Source organism: Dromiciops gliroides, chromosome 3 (assembly GCF_019393635.1).
Source record: "Dromiciops gliroides isolate mDroGli1 chromosome 3, mDroGli1.pri, whole genome shotgun sequence".
In the NCBI taxonomy this organism is placed as follows: Eukaryota; Metazoa; Chordata; class Mammalia; order Microbiotheria; family Microbiotheriidae; genus Dromiciops; species Dromiciops gliroides.
In genome coordinates this window covers 360,588,905-360,606,784 of record NC_057863.1, presented here as the reverse complement: position 1 = coordinate 360,606,784, position 17,880 = coordinate 360,588,905, and the positions used below count along the sequence as shown (strand labels likewise).

The following is a 17,880-nucleotide window of genomic DNA, read 5'->3' as shown; positions in this document are numbered from 1 at the left end:
GTAATGATTTCCAGTTCTTTCATATATACCACATCGGTTGGTGTGTCTAGCCCATCAAATTTAATTACTTGAAAGTATATCAACTTCTTTGTCACATTATAGACCTTTATATATAAGTAGTTTCTTAGATACTGTTTTTCTTATTCTGTTGTTGCTTCTCATTACCATTATGTTTTACTAAGTTGATTTTCATAATATGAAATGTCTTTGGTTCCAAAGCAATTATAGTGTCTGTCACCTTTCCATGTTTATAATTCGCCATCAGCTTAAGATTGTGTATATTGTTTGCATTTGAAGATGACTAAGAGTATTAATATATTTTAAATAATGAAACTTTATTTTCATTTAAATTAATCAACCTTATTTTTTAACAATTGCTCCCAAATAAATCAAGTTACTAAACAGGCATACAAATGATTTATAAATTGAATTGAACTAATTATTTATAATATGAACTAAAAATTTATCATTATGCATTGCCTATATATCATAATGAAAGAAAAAAGAAAGTTAATACAACTATTTTTGTAGTGTTTGAATTGTAAACATTTGAATAATCCCCAAAGTCACACTATTAATTTTAGTTTATTATCAATAAAACATAAATTCATGTCCCTTGATCGATTTTTATTGTAGCTAATGTGAAATAAAATACTTTGAAGTAGATGACAGTAGAATGATTCCTGACATGTCCATATTCAAAACAATAAATAAAATAGCTTCTAAATAAAACTTTTGGTTTTCATAGAGCAGCTTAGGTTCTTTGAATTATAAAATATTTTCATTTTCCCTTTCATCTTGGGCAAAATTATAACAAACAGCACCCTCATCATTCATCTTTAAAAGAAGAGGCACCTGATGTTGTTCGTCAAAAGAAGAAGTACCCAAAGAAGCCAAAAGCAGAGACTTTGATAACTCCTCAGCAGCCCACTACTGAGACATTACCTGTGATCAATAAGAGTGATATTAAACAGTATGACTTCCACAGCTCAGATGAGGATGAATTCCCACAGGTACTTAATTTACACTTTATTTTAAAAGATCTAGTCACTGATGTCAACATTATTGTAATTTCTAGTTGGCACAAGTAGAAAACCTCTAACTCAGTCAAAAATTGTTATTCAGATTCTTGGATAAAAGAAGCATCTATCGAACTTACAGAAAGCATTTCCTTTGTTTACTGTTTAACTTTCAACCATAATGTACAATTGCAAAATTCATTCACTAAAAGTTTTGATGGTTTTATTCATTGTAAAAAGTGCTATTTCAAAAAGTATACTTTAAAAATTAATACTTTATAGAAAATGTATCTACTAAATTAAGTTAGGTAGAAGTTCCTCTTCCTTGCATTAATTTCACTGCTCACATGTTTGGGCTCCATTTATGCTTAATTTCACCTTTTTCCACCTTCAAATAGTCTGACTTTTAAAAAATATATATATATTCACATTAACAGTGGTGAAGCATAACTTTTTTACAGTTTTTTGAGAAGTTCATTTTTTATTCATACCAACTGATAAAACAATAATTCAAAAGATTTTAATGCTTGAGAATCTTGTTATATTTAACTCACCGTATTTACCTTTTTCCAGTTAATGTAAGACAGAAAAGGCAGGAATTATTAGATCTTGTTAAGTCACTTGTTAGACTTAAAAATGTGAAAGAAAGAGAGTCTTAATAGAAAGAATGAAAGTCCTTACCCAACAATCCAGAACTAGAGGATACTAAATTTAGCACATGGACCACTATTTCTCTGGTTCCTCCTTCCCTGCTAATAAACCGTGGCAAGGAAGATCATTTTTAATAGAGGTTTATGTTTAGTGGAACACCATGTGGTGAACACACTGAATATCCATACTTTATTACCTGACAAATTAAGAGTTTTGGAATTATGCTGGAAAACTTTATAGTAATATCTGTAGAAAGAGGTGAGAGATTCTTTGTAATGAAGTCATACTGTAATGTTTTTGAAAGGCTAAGTAAGCTTAATGACTTATATATCTTCCCAATAAAATACAGAATGAATTTTTGGCCAAAATTAATTTGCCTGCCAGATTTTGACACAGATAATAATCTTGATATTTTAACTTAGGGATTCTTTGAGGTTAAAAAAATTCTTCAGAACATAAAAATTTTTAAATGATTCTTCATATTACAAAATAAATTTTTTTTATTACTGTATGGCACATAATTATTCTATTACATTTAAAATAAATTAACTTATGAAATACTGATTTAAACGTAACTTTTCAAGAACCAGAAAATAAACTTAGGTGGTCTTGACCTTTTCTTTCATTCTTAGTTCATATGGTGGTAGATCTAAAACTGGAATAGATCTCAGAGGCCATCTAGTCCAACTCCATTTTACAATGAGAAAATGGAGCCTCACCCATATTCTTGAGTAATCAACTAAAAGAAAGTCCATTCTAGAAATGTTTATTCTAATAGTTTTAATTTTATGTCAGAGAAATACAATGAAATTTTATTAAGATGCTTGAATTATATGAAGACAAATAAAAATTAACTTTCATGAGTTTGGAAAGACTGGAGAAGTGGTTGTGGCCACAGCCTTTAAAATCACAAAAAGGTATGGACATTTTGCTTAAGGACATTTGTTCACCAAATTTCATTTCACCCATATAACCTTTTCTTTTTTGCTTTTATCTGTTTCCCCATCTTCTATTTCTTCACTGTTAGAGATGAAACTTATAATAGTTAGAAAACCTCAGAAGGTCAGTGTGCATGCTTCAAGAACAGACAAGTAAAAGAAAAACTATGAAATTTCATTCTTCTCCAAAGTGGCCAAGGCATGAGAGATCCTGACCAAAAGCACTGATTGAAATTCATGGAATTAGGAGCATTAAGTTTAAATCCCTGATTCTATTGGGGGGGGGGGCATTTGTCCTTGTTTAGACCTCTTGTTTGAGACTTAGACTTCTTAAGTTAGCATACCCATGGTATGCCTTGGTACATAGGAAGTTTCATACAAATATATGTTCTCTTGTATTTACCTCACCATTGGCCAGTTCCCCTAAACTCTTATTTATATAGAGTCCTAGATTATTTGCCCAGAATAAAAGGACAAATGATTTTTCCACAGTCATGCCCCAGGGAAATACAAAGACTAACCTTCTTAGTATCTTTCCATGTCAAGAGCTGCCATATATAGTAAAACACAAGACATACAAAAAAACTTAATAGGAGAAAAATCCTTTCTAATAACCGCTAGTGATTCATCTCATTTACATGAGAGACCCTTTCCTTTCTAACACTACAAATCCTAGGATCTCAGAATTGGAAGGTACCTCAGAGATCATCTAGTCTAACCTGTACCTGACCAAGAATTCCTTTTACAAAATAACTGAGAAGCGGAACTTAAGAACTTATGGCTAGGATGGCTGCCAACTTACCCCCCACATAACCTGTCTCATTAAAATCAGCACCAGACCAAAAATTTCACCAGACCAAAATAAAGATATATAAAGAAATACAACGAACAATTATATTATAGTAACAGATTCCGTCCTCCCTAGAACTTCACAAAATGTTACCGAGAACCCCACAGGAGATAGGAAAAGGAGCTGCTTGGAAAGCCAACATCAGAGCAGGCAAACAAGATGATAGCCTCCTTTAGCAACAGAGAATGGTCAGAAAATCCTGTACCCTGCTTTATATCTGGAGGCAGAGGAGAGGGCCTCCACCCCCCATAATAGAGATCTTAGAAGGGACTAGGAATGGCATTGAGGAGCCCCAAGGTTCCTAGCCACTGTGTCCTGAGGTACTAAGGAAGGTCTTAAAAATACATCACTCACTACGTTAAAGAACTGGAGGTCAGTACAGTAACCCAGATTAAATAAAGTAGGGTCTACCACTTATACTCAAAAACATGGCGGGGGGGGGGGACAGAGCGAGGCCCTGACCCAAAGCACCAATTTGGGAACTAAGGCTGAAGAGATGAGTAACACAAGAAGTTACAGACTACTATAAAGAATATTACCCACCCCCCCAAAAAAAAGAATATTATACTCTGATACTATAAAGATATTCTAAAATCCAAAGTAGTGCTGAGAAGAAAATTATATGCATAAAAATATACATAAGCAAAGTAGAAAAGGTAACATTAGTGAATCAATTATGCATTTTTTAAAAATCAGAAGCCCAAGAAATAAACTCAGAATTCACATAAAAGAAGAAATCTTGAAAACTAAAGGAGAAATAAATTGAAACAAAAAAGTATTTCTTTAAAAAGATTAACTAAATTGATAAACCTTTTGGTAAATCTGATTAAAGGCAAAAATAGTCAAATCAACAAAATAAAAACTGAACAAGGTGAAAATCCAACAGAAGCATGAGAAATAAATTGAGCAGAACCTGCTGTACAGTTAAATGACAAAACTAAGAATACCAAAAAAGAGAGGATTATACCCACAAATATAGATCACCCAAACTAAGAATACCAAAGAGAGTTCTTAAATAATACAATTTCAGAAAAGGAAATGGAACCAGCCATAAAAGAACTACCAAAGGGGGGGAGGGGAGGGAAAGGAAGAGGGTTGGATTTATGGGAGAGTAATATCACATTTTTAAAGAATGCTTGGTAGCAATACTAAAAATTGAGAAAGACGGCGCATTATCATTCTCCTTTTTATGAGACAAATATAAGTATCTAATACGTAAAATTTTAAGTAAAATCTTTTGAAATAAACTGTAGTGATTTTTTCAAGAAATCATTCATTATGACCAAGTTGGATTTATAGAAGGGGATATAAGGATCATTCAGCATTAATTTCCAAAAGAGAAAAAAAGCTAATTTATTCTAAATATCTTACATGTTATAAAGCAGAGAGGTCTTTTTTATGTATATGACATGAGAGTTTATCTAAAGCCAAAAGTAAATATCATATGCAACAGTTACATGCTAGAAGCTTTTCTACTTAATACAGGAGCAAAACACTGATCCCCCTTTACGCCACTGTTATTTGATATTTTTATAAAAATGCTAGCAGTGGCAATAAGAGAAAAAATCAAAAGCAAAAAGATTGGCAAATAGTAGACAAGATTATCTTTTCTTTCATTGATCACATGACAGTATAAAGTATGTTCTGAAAATCCTCAGGAATAAGCAAAGAAACTGAAGTAGTAATTAATAGTTTTAGCAAAAGTTGTAAGCTACTTGTTTTGTAGCTTGCAACCTACAAACCCCAGTATTTTAATGTAATAACAAAGTCTGAGAAGCAATAATAGAAAAATTCCCATTCAAAATAACTATGTAATAAATAAAATATTTGATAGTTATTCTACAAAAATATACTCAATACTTTTATAGATTCAATAACAAAAGGATCCTTTAAAAACCCTAAAGGAATACCTAATATAATAAAAATTACTATTACCATAGTTAATTTACAGAATTAATGCTATAGCAATGAAAACTCTGAAGGGATACTTTACTGGAATAGATAAAACAATAACATTTTACTTGAAATAACAGAAGACCTATACTATCAAGGGAGTCAGTGGAAAAAAAAGTAGGAATGAAGAAAGAATAGTACTTTCAGACTTTAAACTATAGTAGAAAGTAGCAGTAGTGCTGGCTTAAAAAATAAAGTGGATTAATGAAAAATATCAGAGAAATGAGAATCAGAAATAATGGAACTTAACCCAGTGTTCAATTGCCGCCCCCCCCCCCCACCATCCCCAACATCAGTTAATTAGGAAGATACTTCTTATTTGAGAAGAACTGCTAGAAAACTGGAAAGCAGTTTGAAAGAAATTAGGCTTAAACAAATAACTTACAACTTATTCCACAGTAAATTCAAAATGGATATGCAACCTGAATATTAAAAATCATACCATTAAAATCACTAGAAGAGAAATCGATAATATAAGCTTTCACACCTTGGGTAGGAGATAAATTTTTAACCAAACAAGTGACAGAGACAATTATAAAAAGATACAATTGGTCATTTTGATTCTATGAAATTGAAAAACTTTGACACAAACAGAATTAATGCATATAGCTAGGATAAGAAGGGAGGCTATTCACTTTGGGGGGAAATCCTTGTTATCAGTATTTCTGATTAAGGTTTGGTATCTAAAACATAGAAGCAACTAATAGAAATAAGATCATATGTCATTAGATAAATGATCAAAGATATTATTAAACTAAGCAAAAGAACTGCAAGCTATTAACAATATTCAGGAATTCTTTAAGACATTAGTAATAAGAAAAATGCAAGTTTTTCAGGTTTTGCCTCATAACCAGAAAATTGATAATGCTGACAAAAGATGGGAATAATCAGTGAGGGAGGGCTTATAGGAAGATGGACATACTGGTGTGTTGGTGGAGCTCTCAGTGGATAAAGCAGTTCGGAATTTTACAAATAAAGTGGCCAAAATGTCTGTATTCTCTGACCCAAAGTTTGTACCCCTGGATATACAATCCCAAGGAAGTCATTGACCAAAAAAAAAAAAAAACACAACAAAAAACAAAAACAAACAAATAAAAAAAACCCTCCACATGCACCAACATTTATAGCATTACTTTTTGTAGTAGCAAAAAAAGAAAACTATATTACATGCCCATCAAGTGGGGAATGGATAAACAAATTATGGTATATGAATGTAATGGAATGTTGTCATGCTGTAAGAAATGAATAACAATATGGAGATATGCATAGAAAGACTGATGTGAACTGATATAAAGTGAAGCAATCAGAAGCAGGAAAATGGTTTTCTCAAAGATTACAACAACGTAAATGGAAGGAACAGCTGCAAAACCATCAAAAATGAATGTTGCGGAATAATAAAAGAACCAGCTTTACTTCCGAAGAATAGATATGAGAAGATACTTCTACTCTTTTCCCTTTTTATTACTCCTTCCACAGAGCCATCTCTTACCACAAAGAATCCTTTTTTAAAAAGAAAAGTGGAAGGGAAAAAACAATCAGCAAAACTGACAAGTGTGAAACATTGCATACAATTTCAGATTTTTGAAGTATATTGATCTCTTTTGCAGAATTTTTTCTTTTCCCCATTTTTTCCCTTTGATAAAAAATTCTTTGTAATAATCAGAAATGGATCTGCCTCTTAGAAGGCATATATAAGAGGAAGTCTAGATGATGTAAAAGGAGACTATAAAAAATAGCTAAAAGAAATAGAACAAAATAAAAAGATTGAAAAATTGGAAACCATAACATATGATATTTTTTTTTAAATGAATGTTGAAAACAGATTAAGGAGAAATAATTTGTGAATCATTGAATCTCCCAAAAATATATATTTTTTAAAAGTCTGGACACTTTATTTTAAAAAATCAAATTAAAATTGCCTAGAGTGCAAAGTAAAAACCTTTCACCACTCACTTCCTGAGGGGAACTCCAAAATGAAAAGTCCCAGGAACACAGTAGCCAAAATACAAAGCTTCCACATCAAAAAGAAAATACTGTAAGTCTCTGGGAAGAAGCATTCAAGTACCAAGGCATCACAGTCAGGATCATACACGACCTAGCAGTTTATACTAACTACAAGAGGAGATCTCAGAGGACAATATTTGAAAAAGAGTAAAAGGGAGAGGCTTAGAATCAAGAGTAATTTACCCTGCAAAGTGAAGCATAATCCAATAAGGGAAGAATGGACCTTTAATATGAAATAGAAGACTTTGAAGCATTTCTGACGAAAAGACCTGGCCTGATTAGGAACTTGAAATAGAAATACAAGAGACCAGAGAATCCTAAAACAATAAATTTATTTGAACTATTGGAAGGAGCTCTATGAATCAAACAAAGGATGGTTCAACACAGAGTTTGATGTAGAGATACATCAAACTCAACAGGAAAATAAGAAGGGATAGGGAGAAGAGAGGTTAATAAGCAGGAAATAATAGTGACATGCAAACATGATGGTAATAGTTACAAGCAAAACAAACTTCCTGATCCTGAAGGAGGGATTAAAAGGAAGAAAGGGGCAAGAAACCAACAAAAACAAAAACCCAAAGCACTGGAAGCTAATGATGGTATTATGCATCACTTGGAGAATGGCTGAACAATTATGCTATATGAATGTAATGGAATATTATTGGGCCATACAAAATGATAGAAGATACAATTTCAGAGAATACTAGAAAATATGAATTGATACAGAATGAAGTAAGCAGAACCAAAAAAAAAACAATTTATACAGTAACATCATACAGAAAAACAACTTTTAAGGGACTTAAGAACGGTGATGAAAGCAGTGACTGACCACATCTCCATAGGACCCATGATGAAGCATGTTATACATCTCTTGATAGAAGTGATGTACTCCAAGGTGCAGACAGAAAAAAAAATACATTTTTGGATGTGACTGGTATGAATTTGTTTTAGTTGATTATGCCAGTTTAAAGAATGGTGCCCCCTTTTAAATGGGGACAGTCAATAGAAAAGAGTAATATTGACTAAAAATAAAAGAAAGCAAGAGAGAACTAATGAAACATTTTACATATACAGAAAAGAACAGAAGGCAGTTCAGAAGGAAGCACAAACAGGCCAACATGGTTTTGAAAGCAAAGTATTGAATTTATTACATATAATAAAAGCAAACAATAAGAAATAGGTCCACAGTTTTGTATAACAGACCTCTTTTTTTGTTGTTCTGTGCATATGAAAATGCCTTTGCAGGGCAGAGGAGTGGGGAAGGTGGTTTTTAAGTTCAGAAATTTAAAAAAAAATTTTTTTTAATCAAAAAAATGGATTTTAAATTTAAAAAGATTTGCAGGGAAGCATATTCCATTACCTTCGGAAGCTGCCTGTTCTGTTTTTTGTTTGTTTGTTTTTTACAAACACTGTAATCAAGTTTCTTCTTTACATCAAGCCATCATTTGTGTCTCTGCATAGCAAACTGTTTTCTGGGTTCACAAAAAACAAGTCCAATAATCCCTCTTTCACGTAACAACACTTCATATCATGACATCTGCTTAAGTGTTCTTTCTAGGTCCTTGAAACAGTTTTATTATGCCATGGTCCTCATTTACCTCACTGTTCTAGTTACCTTCTTCTGTTTTTATGCTTTGTCTAATATGTGATGCTCGGAATTGAAGACAATACTAATGAAGTCTGACTAGGTCAGAGAAAAGGAAGGGAATGAGGAAATAAGCATTTATTAAGCACCTACTTTGTGCCAGGCATTGTACTAAGTGCTTTTTAAAAACACTGTTTCATTTGATCCAATCTGGAGTACAATGGAACTGTCAGAGCACTCATTGTAAGACATGCTACCTCTTGATGCAACCAAGATAGCCTTTTTCCCCCTGCTGTGTTATAACTTGTTTCATAATGAATTTCCAGTCTGCTAAACCCTGCTGATAATTTTTTCACATTTAATTCTTTATGTAAAGTACATTTTACACTGCTTCTGCATAATTATATTCAGTGTTTTACATATAATAGCATGAAGTAGTGGATCTGGCTTCAAGACCCTGGCTATGAGATCCTGGGCAAATAACTTAACCCTACGTAAACCTTTAAAACTATAAATCACAATGGTTTGGTAGAAGGATCCTCATCTAATATTTCCTTATGCTAGTGAAATTACAGATCCATCATTATTTTGAAGTAAATTCATTTGACTGGGTAATACCAGTAATTCACTGCTACAAAAATTCTGACATAGCAAAGTAGTTAATTACCAACCTTGCAGGCCAGAGATTATCAGGTGTGGTTTTTTGGACAGCACCTGACTGATATTCATTTCCTTACCTTCTTGGTAGCAGGTCTATTGACTTTTTCTCTGCTACTAATATTCCTTCCTGGAAGTTAGCTTGAAATATAAAAATGGACTTTATACTTGCAAGGGCTGTAGTGAGCAAGTGTCACCCAAAACATCAAACTGAAATGCTAAACCCATTTACCCATAGAAACATCGTGACAGACCTACAGCACAGTACCACAATGGATTAAATAAGTTTAGTTGGGTTAGCATAGAAATTTAACAATTGCATATAATTTGTTTATATAGGAAAATACATTTCATTATGCAAATAACCAACTTAATAAATGAATTTTTAAGATATAATTTGTATATTTCAGCCTAGCTATATGAATTAAAGAAGTGTTAGATAAATTTGTGAATGGTAGATTCATAATGAACTAGAAAATCTGAAAAACATCTCAGTTTAAGTACATCTGTAACTGTTTACCACTTAGGCCAAGTCCTTCCCAAACATCCCTTTGTCTTGTTAGATAAGAATACAGGGCTGGATAGTACATGGCTGTTGCTTAGTATGCTGATACTTTTATACTTAATGTATCTCAGAATCATTACTTCAGCTTAACTGCATTTACTCACATAATTTCTCTTAATCTTTCTCATTACAAATTCATTCTGATATGGTAGCACTACTCACTGGCTTCTGGTAATGGCAACCTTTTGAGATTCTAAGGACAGTGAATCACCCAAAGTTAAATAACAATTAGTAATAAATCTGGTTTAAAGTGTTTTGATTTAACATGGGTCCCAATTTTATAAAATTTGTTATTGTAAGAACTGGAACTAGCACCCAAAATTGTGTTCTTGCTCTTATACCACCTTATAGGTCCTCCTAACATCACTTTCTCTTTGTTCTGCTCTTGTTCCTGAAAAGTTTTACAAGAAAATTATGTCCAGGAGTCTTAGTGAAAGCTCCTTTATATTTGTGCTTGTATGAAGGAGGACAAAAGGATAGAAGTTGAGGGGAGATTTCTAGGTGTGGGGTAGTTGAAGAGAAGGGGAAAGAGAATGAGATAATTTGCGAAATGAATGAAAGGTGATATTCACATTTGGGATTTCCTTTCCTTTCAAGTTTCAGGTTTGGGGCTTAAGTACCCTTGTCCCCAGGGAAGAAGAACCAGGTGGCTGCTGCAACCCTAGCTTACTGCTTCACTGTCTGACCATGGGGTTGTGGAGGTACATTGGCACGTCAAACAGATACCTTTCTTTTCAGACTGAGCCTGCTTAGTGCCAGTTACAGTAGTTCTTTGCCAGGCAAGCTGGTTGAGTCAACTTTTGCTGCCTCTGGGCAGGAAATAAGCAACTATGTTTCCCCTGTTACTTCTTTAATCTTTTGCCTGTCTTGGCAAAGAAAGACATTCAACTAGTTAATATTTAAATCTTTTAGAAGGCTCAGCTAGAAGTCATAATTACTTTTTTAAGGTGGAGTGGCAGAAAATACCAAAGAGAACATTATGTGGGGAAAATTTTTTTTCTTGATTTCCTCTTCAGGGTAGGAACACAGAACTTTGTGAAGGGTTTGATAAAATGTTCAAGCAAATATCATACAATAATGCCTTATTTACCTAACATCAATGTTGCAAATGAATAACTTTACCAGATAACTGATATTCTTTTAGGTGACAGACTCCTTTATTGTAATCATTATGGATATAATTTTTTAAATGTATTATGTACTTTACTGTCTTCTAAAATGAAGTGTACTCTTAATTTAACTTTTCCCTGACAACTGACTTGTTATAGGACTGTTTATCCTATTTTAAACATCCCCAGGTTACTGTGTTTTTTGGTAGGTTTTCTCTCTATAACCTTTCTGTCAACTGTCGCTTTTTTCTGCCGTCAGCTTGATAGTACTTAACAGAATCCTTATTTGCTGTTGTTTCTCTGTTGGTTTGAAAACCAGATAGCCAGGTTTGCATGAATTTTGTGTGAAGTAAGAGTAAATAGTTCTGAATGAGGAGGCAAGAGTTCCCTAGTGAATAAAGTGCATTAACTTCAGAGCATATACTTTATTACATCTATTTTAACTGCTCAGAGGCTTTTTTTTTTTTTTTGGCTTACTCCCTGGCACTTGGTTGTATTTTACACAAGTAAGATTGTTGGATAGGTGAGGTGTTGTTAAAATTATTAAATCTTTACATTTTAAAGCACATTTATTTGGGTACATTATAGAGTCACAAAATGTCAGAAGTGGAAGGGGTCTTAATCTAATTAACTAATTTTAAAGATGTGAATACTATAGAGTTTGTTCTAACTTATGCAAGGTTACACATATTGGATGACAAAGCTGACCTTAGAACCCTGGGCCTTCAGATTCTTTGTTTAGTGACTTCTTGGCCATGCTGCTTCTCTGGGGGGGGCTTTCTATTTGACTTTGCTATTCCTCCCCCTAACCCATTCCCCATGTCTTTTTTTGTTTCTCTGGGCTCCTCAGGAACATGTTATATCACACTTGGGCCTTTGTTCCTTTGTTCCTTGCTCTTTACTACTCAGACCAACAAACTATATTTCATTCTCAGCCCTTTCCACTCCTCATTTCAGTCTTGTGTCTCTAGGACTTAGCTATTTACTAGCTCATCTGTTTAAATTTTGGTGGGGCCAAGGCTAAGCCTCTGATTTTCAGCAGTGTGAAAATATGTTCTGACATATAACTTAAGGTCTTATACAGTTGCCTGGGGCCTTAAGATTAAGTGACTTACTTGTGATCTTATAGCTAAAATGTTTCAGAGATAAGACTTAACCAGGTTTTCCTAATTCTAAGGTCAACCCTCCATCCACTGTACTTTACAAAGCAGGTGGTAAAGTCAGCATATTACTCCTTCATATTTTAACAGAAATCATTTGAAGATAATGTCACTCTGAAAGAAAGGTTCTAGATATCATTAACTGGGAAGCTGGTGGTAGGAACATTTTGGAACCTAAAGGCTTTTTGACATCCATCACAGCAGTCTATAGCCACTTATTTAGCCTATGTTTAGTGCCTCTTTCCTTGCTCAGTATAAAGCACGAGGCACTTGAGATGAACTAGGGTTGTTTGTTTTCTTTTGTTTTTTCGAGGCCAATAAGATATAATGACATGTCTTAAAATGTTTTACCTAATTCTTGTTGTTCTTATCTGGCAGGATCTGGACGAGTGTGGATGGCATTTAAAACCAAAATAGTAATCTTTAAATAATGTTTTAGGCAGAAATGAATTCTATTTTATAATTTGTGATCATTACTTATGAGCAGAATTTTGATTTTTGGAATATTTAAAGATAGAACTATGAAATGAATTATTACCTAAAAATGGAATGCCTTTTCTGTCTAGGTACCATCACCAGTTTCAGAACCTGAAGAAGAAAATGATCCTGATGGTCCCTGTGCTTTCAGAAGGAGGGCAGGATGCCAGTATTTTGCTGTAAGAACTTTTACTTTTTTGTGGTATTGTGAACTGGAAAAGAATCATGTCAAGGTACCACACTCTTGATCTGGGAATAGGAAGTTAGTAAGCAATATTTATTTAGTAACTACTGGGTAAAGAATAAATGCTGAAAGATAATGAGTCATTTCCAAGTGTATCAGGCTCCTTTATTTGGGGATTCTCATTTATGTTCATTTCATTTTGGTTTAACTATAGATTTGTTCCTTGCTGAGAATTTATTCAAGATTTCTTTCCTAGGGTTCAATTCAGGGTGAGTGTAGTGCTGATATGTATCTATATATCTACACACACACACACACACACACACACACACATCCCCAAAAATGACTGCTATAAAAACAAAAAGCACTAATACACTTTTAAAAAATTTCACTTTTGGAAAATCATTTTACTTACATAAGATGTTAATCTGTATACTCTCTCAAGTACCAAACGGGATCATGGCAATTTTAAAGCCATTCATTTTAAAGCAGCATGGTAGTATTTTATCCAATCATTCAGTTAATTAATTGGTTTAACTAGATGGGAGGTTTTCTACTTAAAGTATGGATATTTCGATAAAATTCAGGTCTTGTTGAAGCACTTTTTGAGTTTGTACTAACAGGTAAAATGATTGAAATACATTTCTTATAACCCCAAAGAATTAATTATACAAAAGATAGAAAAAACCTGCCAGTCAGCCTAAAATTCTGGTTGCTTTAATTTTAAGTAATATAATTAATGTGTAACATATGATAGACTGGTTCTCAAGTGCTTTTTGAAGAATCAATCCATCTCAGCAAATCTTCAGGCTACATACACATAATGTTTGTCTCTCTTTTTAAAAATTTTGTAAAGACATCAGTTGGGGGTTGATGATTGAGGTAGTCAGGGCAGTAACAAATTATTTTTTAAAAAGAAGAGAAGTACCCAAAAAGGGGGGGGGCAGCTAGGTGGCGCAGTGGATAAAGCACCGGCCCTGGATTCAGGAGGACCTGAGTTCAAATTCGGCCTCAGACACTTGACACTTACTAACTGTGTGACCCTGGGCAAGTCACTTAACCTCAATTGCCTTTCCCCCAAAAAACCAAAAACAAAAAGAGTAGAAGGCAGAGAATAACAAGGGGTTAGTCTTTTTCATTAAATAGGAGCTGAAAAAGCAGTTGGTTGGGTCATTGTTTTGAAAATAAATGTATAGAAAGCTTAAATTTCACCAGTGACTACTTCAAGGACTATTCCTAGATATTATAAGTTAAATTATTTTCTATCTGATTTGCTAAGCCAAGACACTTATAATTTGTTAATGGGACCAACCCCAAACTTTGCCATCAATATCAGGAACCATCTTAGTCTGGGGGGGGGGGGGTGAGGGTTAAGTGACTTGCCCAGGGTCACACAGCTAGTGTGTGTCAAGTGTCTGAGGCTGGATTTTAACTCAGGTCCTCCTGAATCCAGGGCCAGTGCTTTATCCACTGCGCCACCTAGCTGCCCCCCATCTTAGTCTTTTAAAAATATGTACCTTCTAAAATAATTAGCCCAAAGTAGATTTTAATAAGCGAACTTTTTAATATAATTCTGTGAATTTCTTAATGTAAATTAGCTGCATGGTATGACAACCAAGAAAACCAATGTGATTATAGTTCTCGTTAATTGAAACTTAGCATACAGAATAAGAATGAGTGGCATGGCATGTATTAGAAAGTACACTGACATGGGGGGGTTATTCCAATGGGAGGAACCAGGATGGTGAGTGAATTTAAAACCATTCTTCAATACAAGGATCCATGGAAGAAGCTGGGTACATTTTTACTGAGAGATGATTTAAGATGGGTGGGAAGAAAAGATAGATTTAGTTTCACATTTTTTTTTGTTTTTTTGTTTGTTTTGTTTTGGTTTTGTGGGGCAATGAGGGTTAAGTGACTTGCCCAGGGTCACACAGCTAGTAAGTGTAAAGTGTCTGAGGCTGGATTTGAACTCAGGTATTCCTGAATCCAGGGCCAGTGCTTTATCCACTGCACCATCTAGCTGCCCCAGTTTCACATTTTTGTGGAAAAGGAATTATACTTGTGCTGCTGGGCCCTGGAAAGCAAAAGTAAAAATGCTAAGCAGAAGTTGTAGACCTGGCTGGAGATGAGGAAAACTTTCTAACAATTGAACTGTCCAAAAAATGAAATGAGCTGCTTAGAACAACCTTTTGTTTAGGTTTTGGTTAGTTGTTACAATGTAACTAAATTTATGCGGTTTTTAATTAGAGTTTTTTTCCCCCCTTTCTTTTTAGCCTCGTTTGGACCAAACTAACCATTTATATGACAATTCAGAACTGGCAGATTTGGATAAGTTGAGATATAGGCACTGCCTTACAACTCTTACTGTCCCAAGAAGATGTATAGGATTTGCAAGGAGGAGAATTGGCAGAGGTGGAAGGTAAACTATTTGTTTTCAGTCTATTCAGGCAATTAAAAATAAGGAAAAATTTATAAAGCTCTTATAGTTAATAATTAATCATATATTGTTTTTCAGGGTCATAATGGACCGGATATCCACAGAACATGACCCTGTCCTGAAACAGCTAGACCCTGAAATGCTGAATGGTTTTTCAAGCTCTTCCCAAACTGTAGACTTTTCTTCTAATTTCTCATGGACCAATGCTTCCAATAAACATTGTGAAAACAGACTGTCCCTTTCTGAAATACTAAGCAATATCAGATCATGTCGACTACAGTGTTTCCAGCCAAGGCTACTAAATTTACAGGACAGTGATAGTGAAGAATGTACCTCAAGGAAACCAGGGCAGACTGTGAACAATAAAAGAGTTTCTGCAGCATCTGTAGCTTTATTGAACACCAGCAAGAATGGCATATCAGGTAGGCTCTCAATTTGTTAAGAATGTGAGTTGTGGAGCTTGAAGCGTGTGCCTACAGCATTAGCCTAATGATTGTTGTTGAAGGAATACAAGCTCCAAACCAGTATTTAAAATATTTCTTTTCTTATTTTTCTGTTTTCCTTTGTACCAAGAAAACTATTTGATAGTAAGTTATAGTTGGTGAATTCTACTTATTAGCAAAATGCTATTTTAGTCCGTATTTCTTCTTTGTCTTTCATTGTTGAAACCTGATAAAGTAAGCATATTGAGACCAATCATTTTAACTGTACTATATAGGTTGTGATTTTAAAATGAATTGTGTTTTGAGTATGCTTACCTGGAATAGTAGCATACTATATTGTCCAGGGGGGATACATAGGAAAACTGTCCATGGAGCCCAACACAGCTAGATACTTCTGACTTGTTTGTTGGGGTTCAGTTAACTTTTCATCATACTATATTGCTTAAATTTGTAAGCAGAGTGTAGCTCCTTGTGAGTAACATAGAAGTTTTATTTTAATTCCCCCCAAATTGCATGCTTTTTCTTTGAAATCTGTAAAAGGTTGTAATTTTATCCGAATTATTTTCTCTCCTTTGACCTAGTTTTGAATAGTATTTTTATAATTTTGAGACATTGCTCAGCTGTGTGCTCTTCAGTTTTATTTTTAATATTCCTGCTGTGTACATTGTAAATAACATGGTATCCAAAGACTATAAAAATGTAACTTGAATTTTGTTTTGTCTGTAGATAACCACTTTATATGATGTGTATGTGTAATTTATTAATATTCTTATGATTTGTACATTGTAAATAATGTATGATATCCAGAGATTATAGTAGTTGTGGCTTGGCTTATACTGTGGGAATACTCTGTTTCTGTGAAACATATATGTACCTGTATTTTTAAATTATTAACGTGATGGTGCATTTTAGTATGAAAAATTATATTAAACTGCTTGAAATTGACAAATGATTTTAGCTTGAAATTTGATCTCAGTAGGGTTCAATCATTTATCATTGAACTACTTATATTTAAAACTTGTTCTTGAAAAATTGGATTTTAGTAATTTAAAGTAGGCATGTTATTCTTCAGATTATTTCCCTCCTCAATGAATATAGGGGGGAAATGACATTATGGTACATAAAGTCTATTAGTTAATAAAGTTTATGGCCAGTCCAGCATTTTTTTTTAACCATCATGCAATATTCTTGTCTCACCTGAGGTTTGAGTGAATACTTAGTGAATAATAAGATTTTGAAGCAGAAATAGACATGATTTAATATTATGATTTAAGATTGCCTTTGGTTTGTACAGTATTGTTTTAAAATACCTAAGTGTAGTAAAAAGGTATGGTGTATTATTTTTACATACAGGTCAAATCTACTTTGATTGAATTTCAAAGCACTGTTAAAATTTTCACACTGCATCAAATGGTGTTTTGATATAACTTCACCATTAGCAGGATTTCAAAAGCTTTGGTCATAAAAGGATATTTAATGGAATGGGATTTGACCAGTATCATAACTCTGTTTTGTAAAGAAGTTATACTATGCTAGAAAAAATACAGCTTAGTATTTTTTAGTACTTTACAATTTAGTATGGGAACATATTTTTAATAATTTAACTAGATATTAGCAATATCCATTTCTAATAAATGTTAAACCTGTATAGCACTAACCTAGCAAATATTTATTAAACATTTTCTGTATACCAGTCAGTGTTTGAATACATAGGAAAATAAGACCGGCTTCTTGGCATTGTAGAATTTACAGCTTAGTTGAGAAGAAACCTGGTGTAGTGGAAGATGATCAAAGGTTCCTCTCTGAGAGAACTGGTGCAGGCTACTTTTTTCTGTTACTTTTTAC

At 33.5% G+C, this 17,880-nt stretch overlaps 1 protein-coding gene across 1 annotated transcript in view; it reads left to right on the top strand.

The window, feature by feature from the left end:
* Positions 1-17,880, top strand: part of EPC2 (enhancer of polycomb homolog 2) — a 183,503-nt gene that overhangs the window by 146,356 nt on the left and 19,267 nt on the right. The window contains 4 exon segments of the mRNA XM_043995732.1: positions 822-1,013; positions 13,058-13,147; positions 15,429-15,574; positions 15,671-16,014. Coding sequence (XP_043851667.1) covers positions 822-1,013; positions 13,058-13,147; positions 15,429-15,574; positions 15,671-16,014 — 772 coding nt within the window.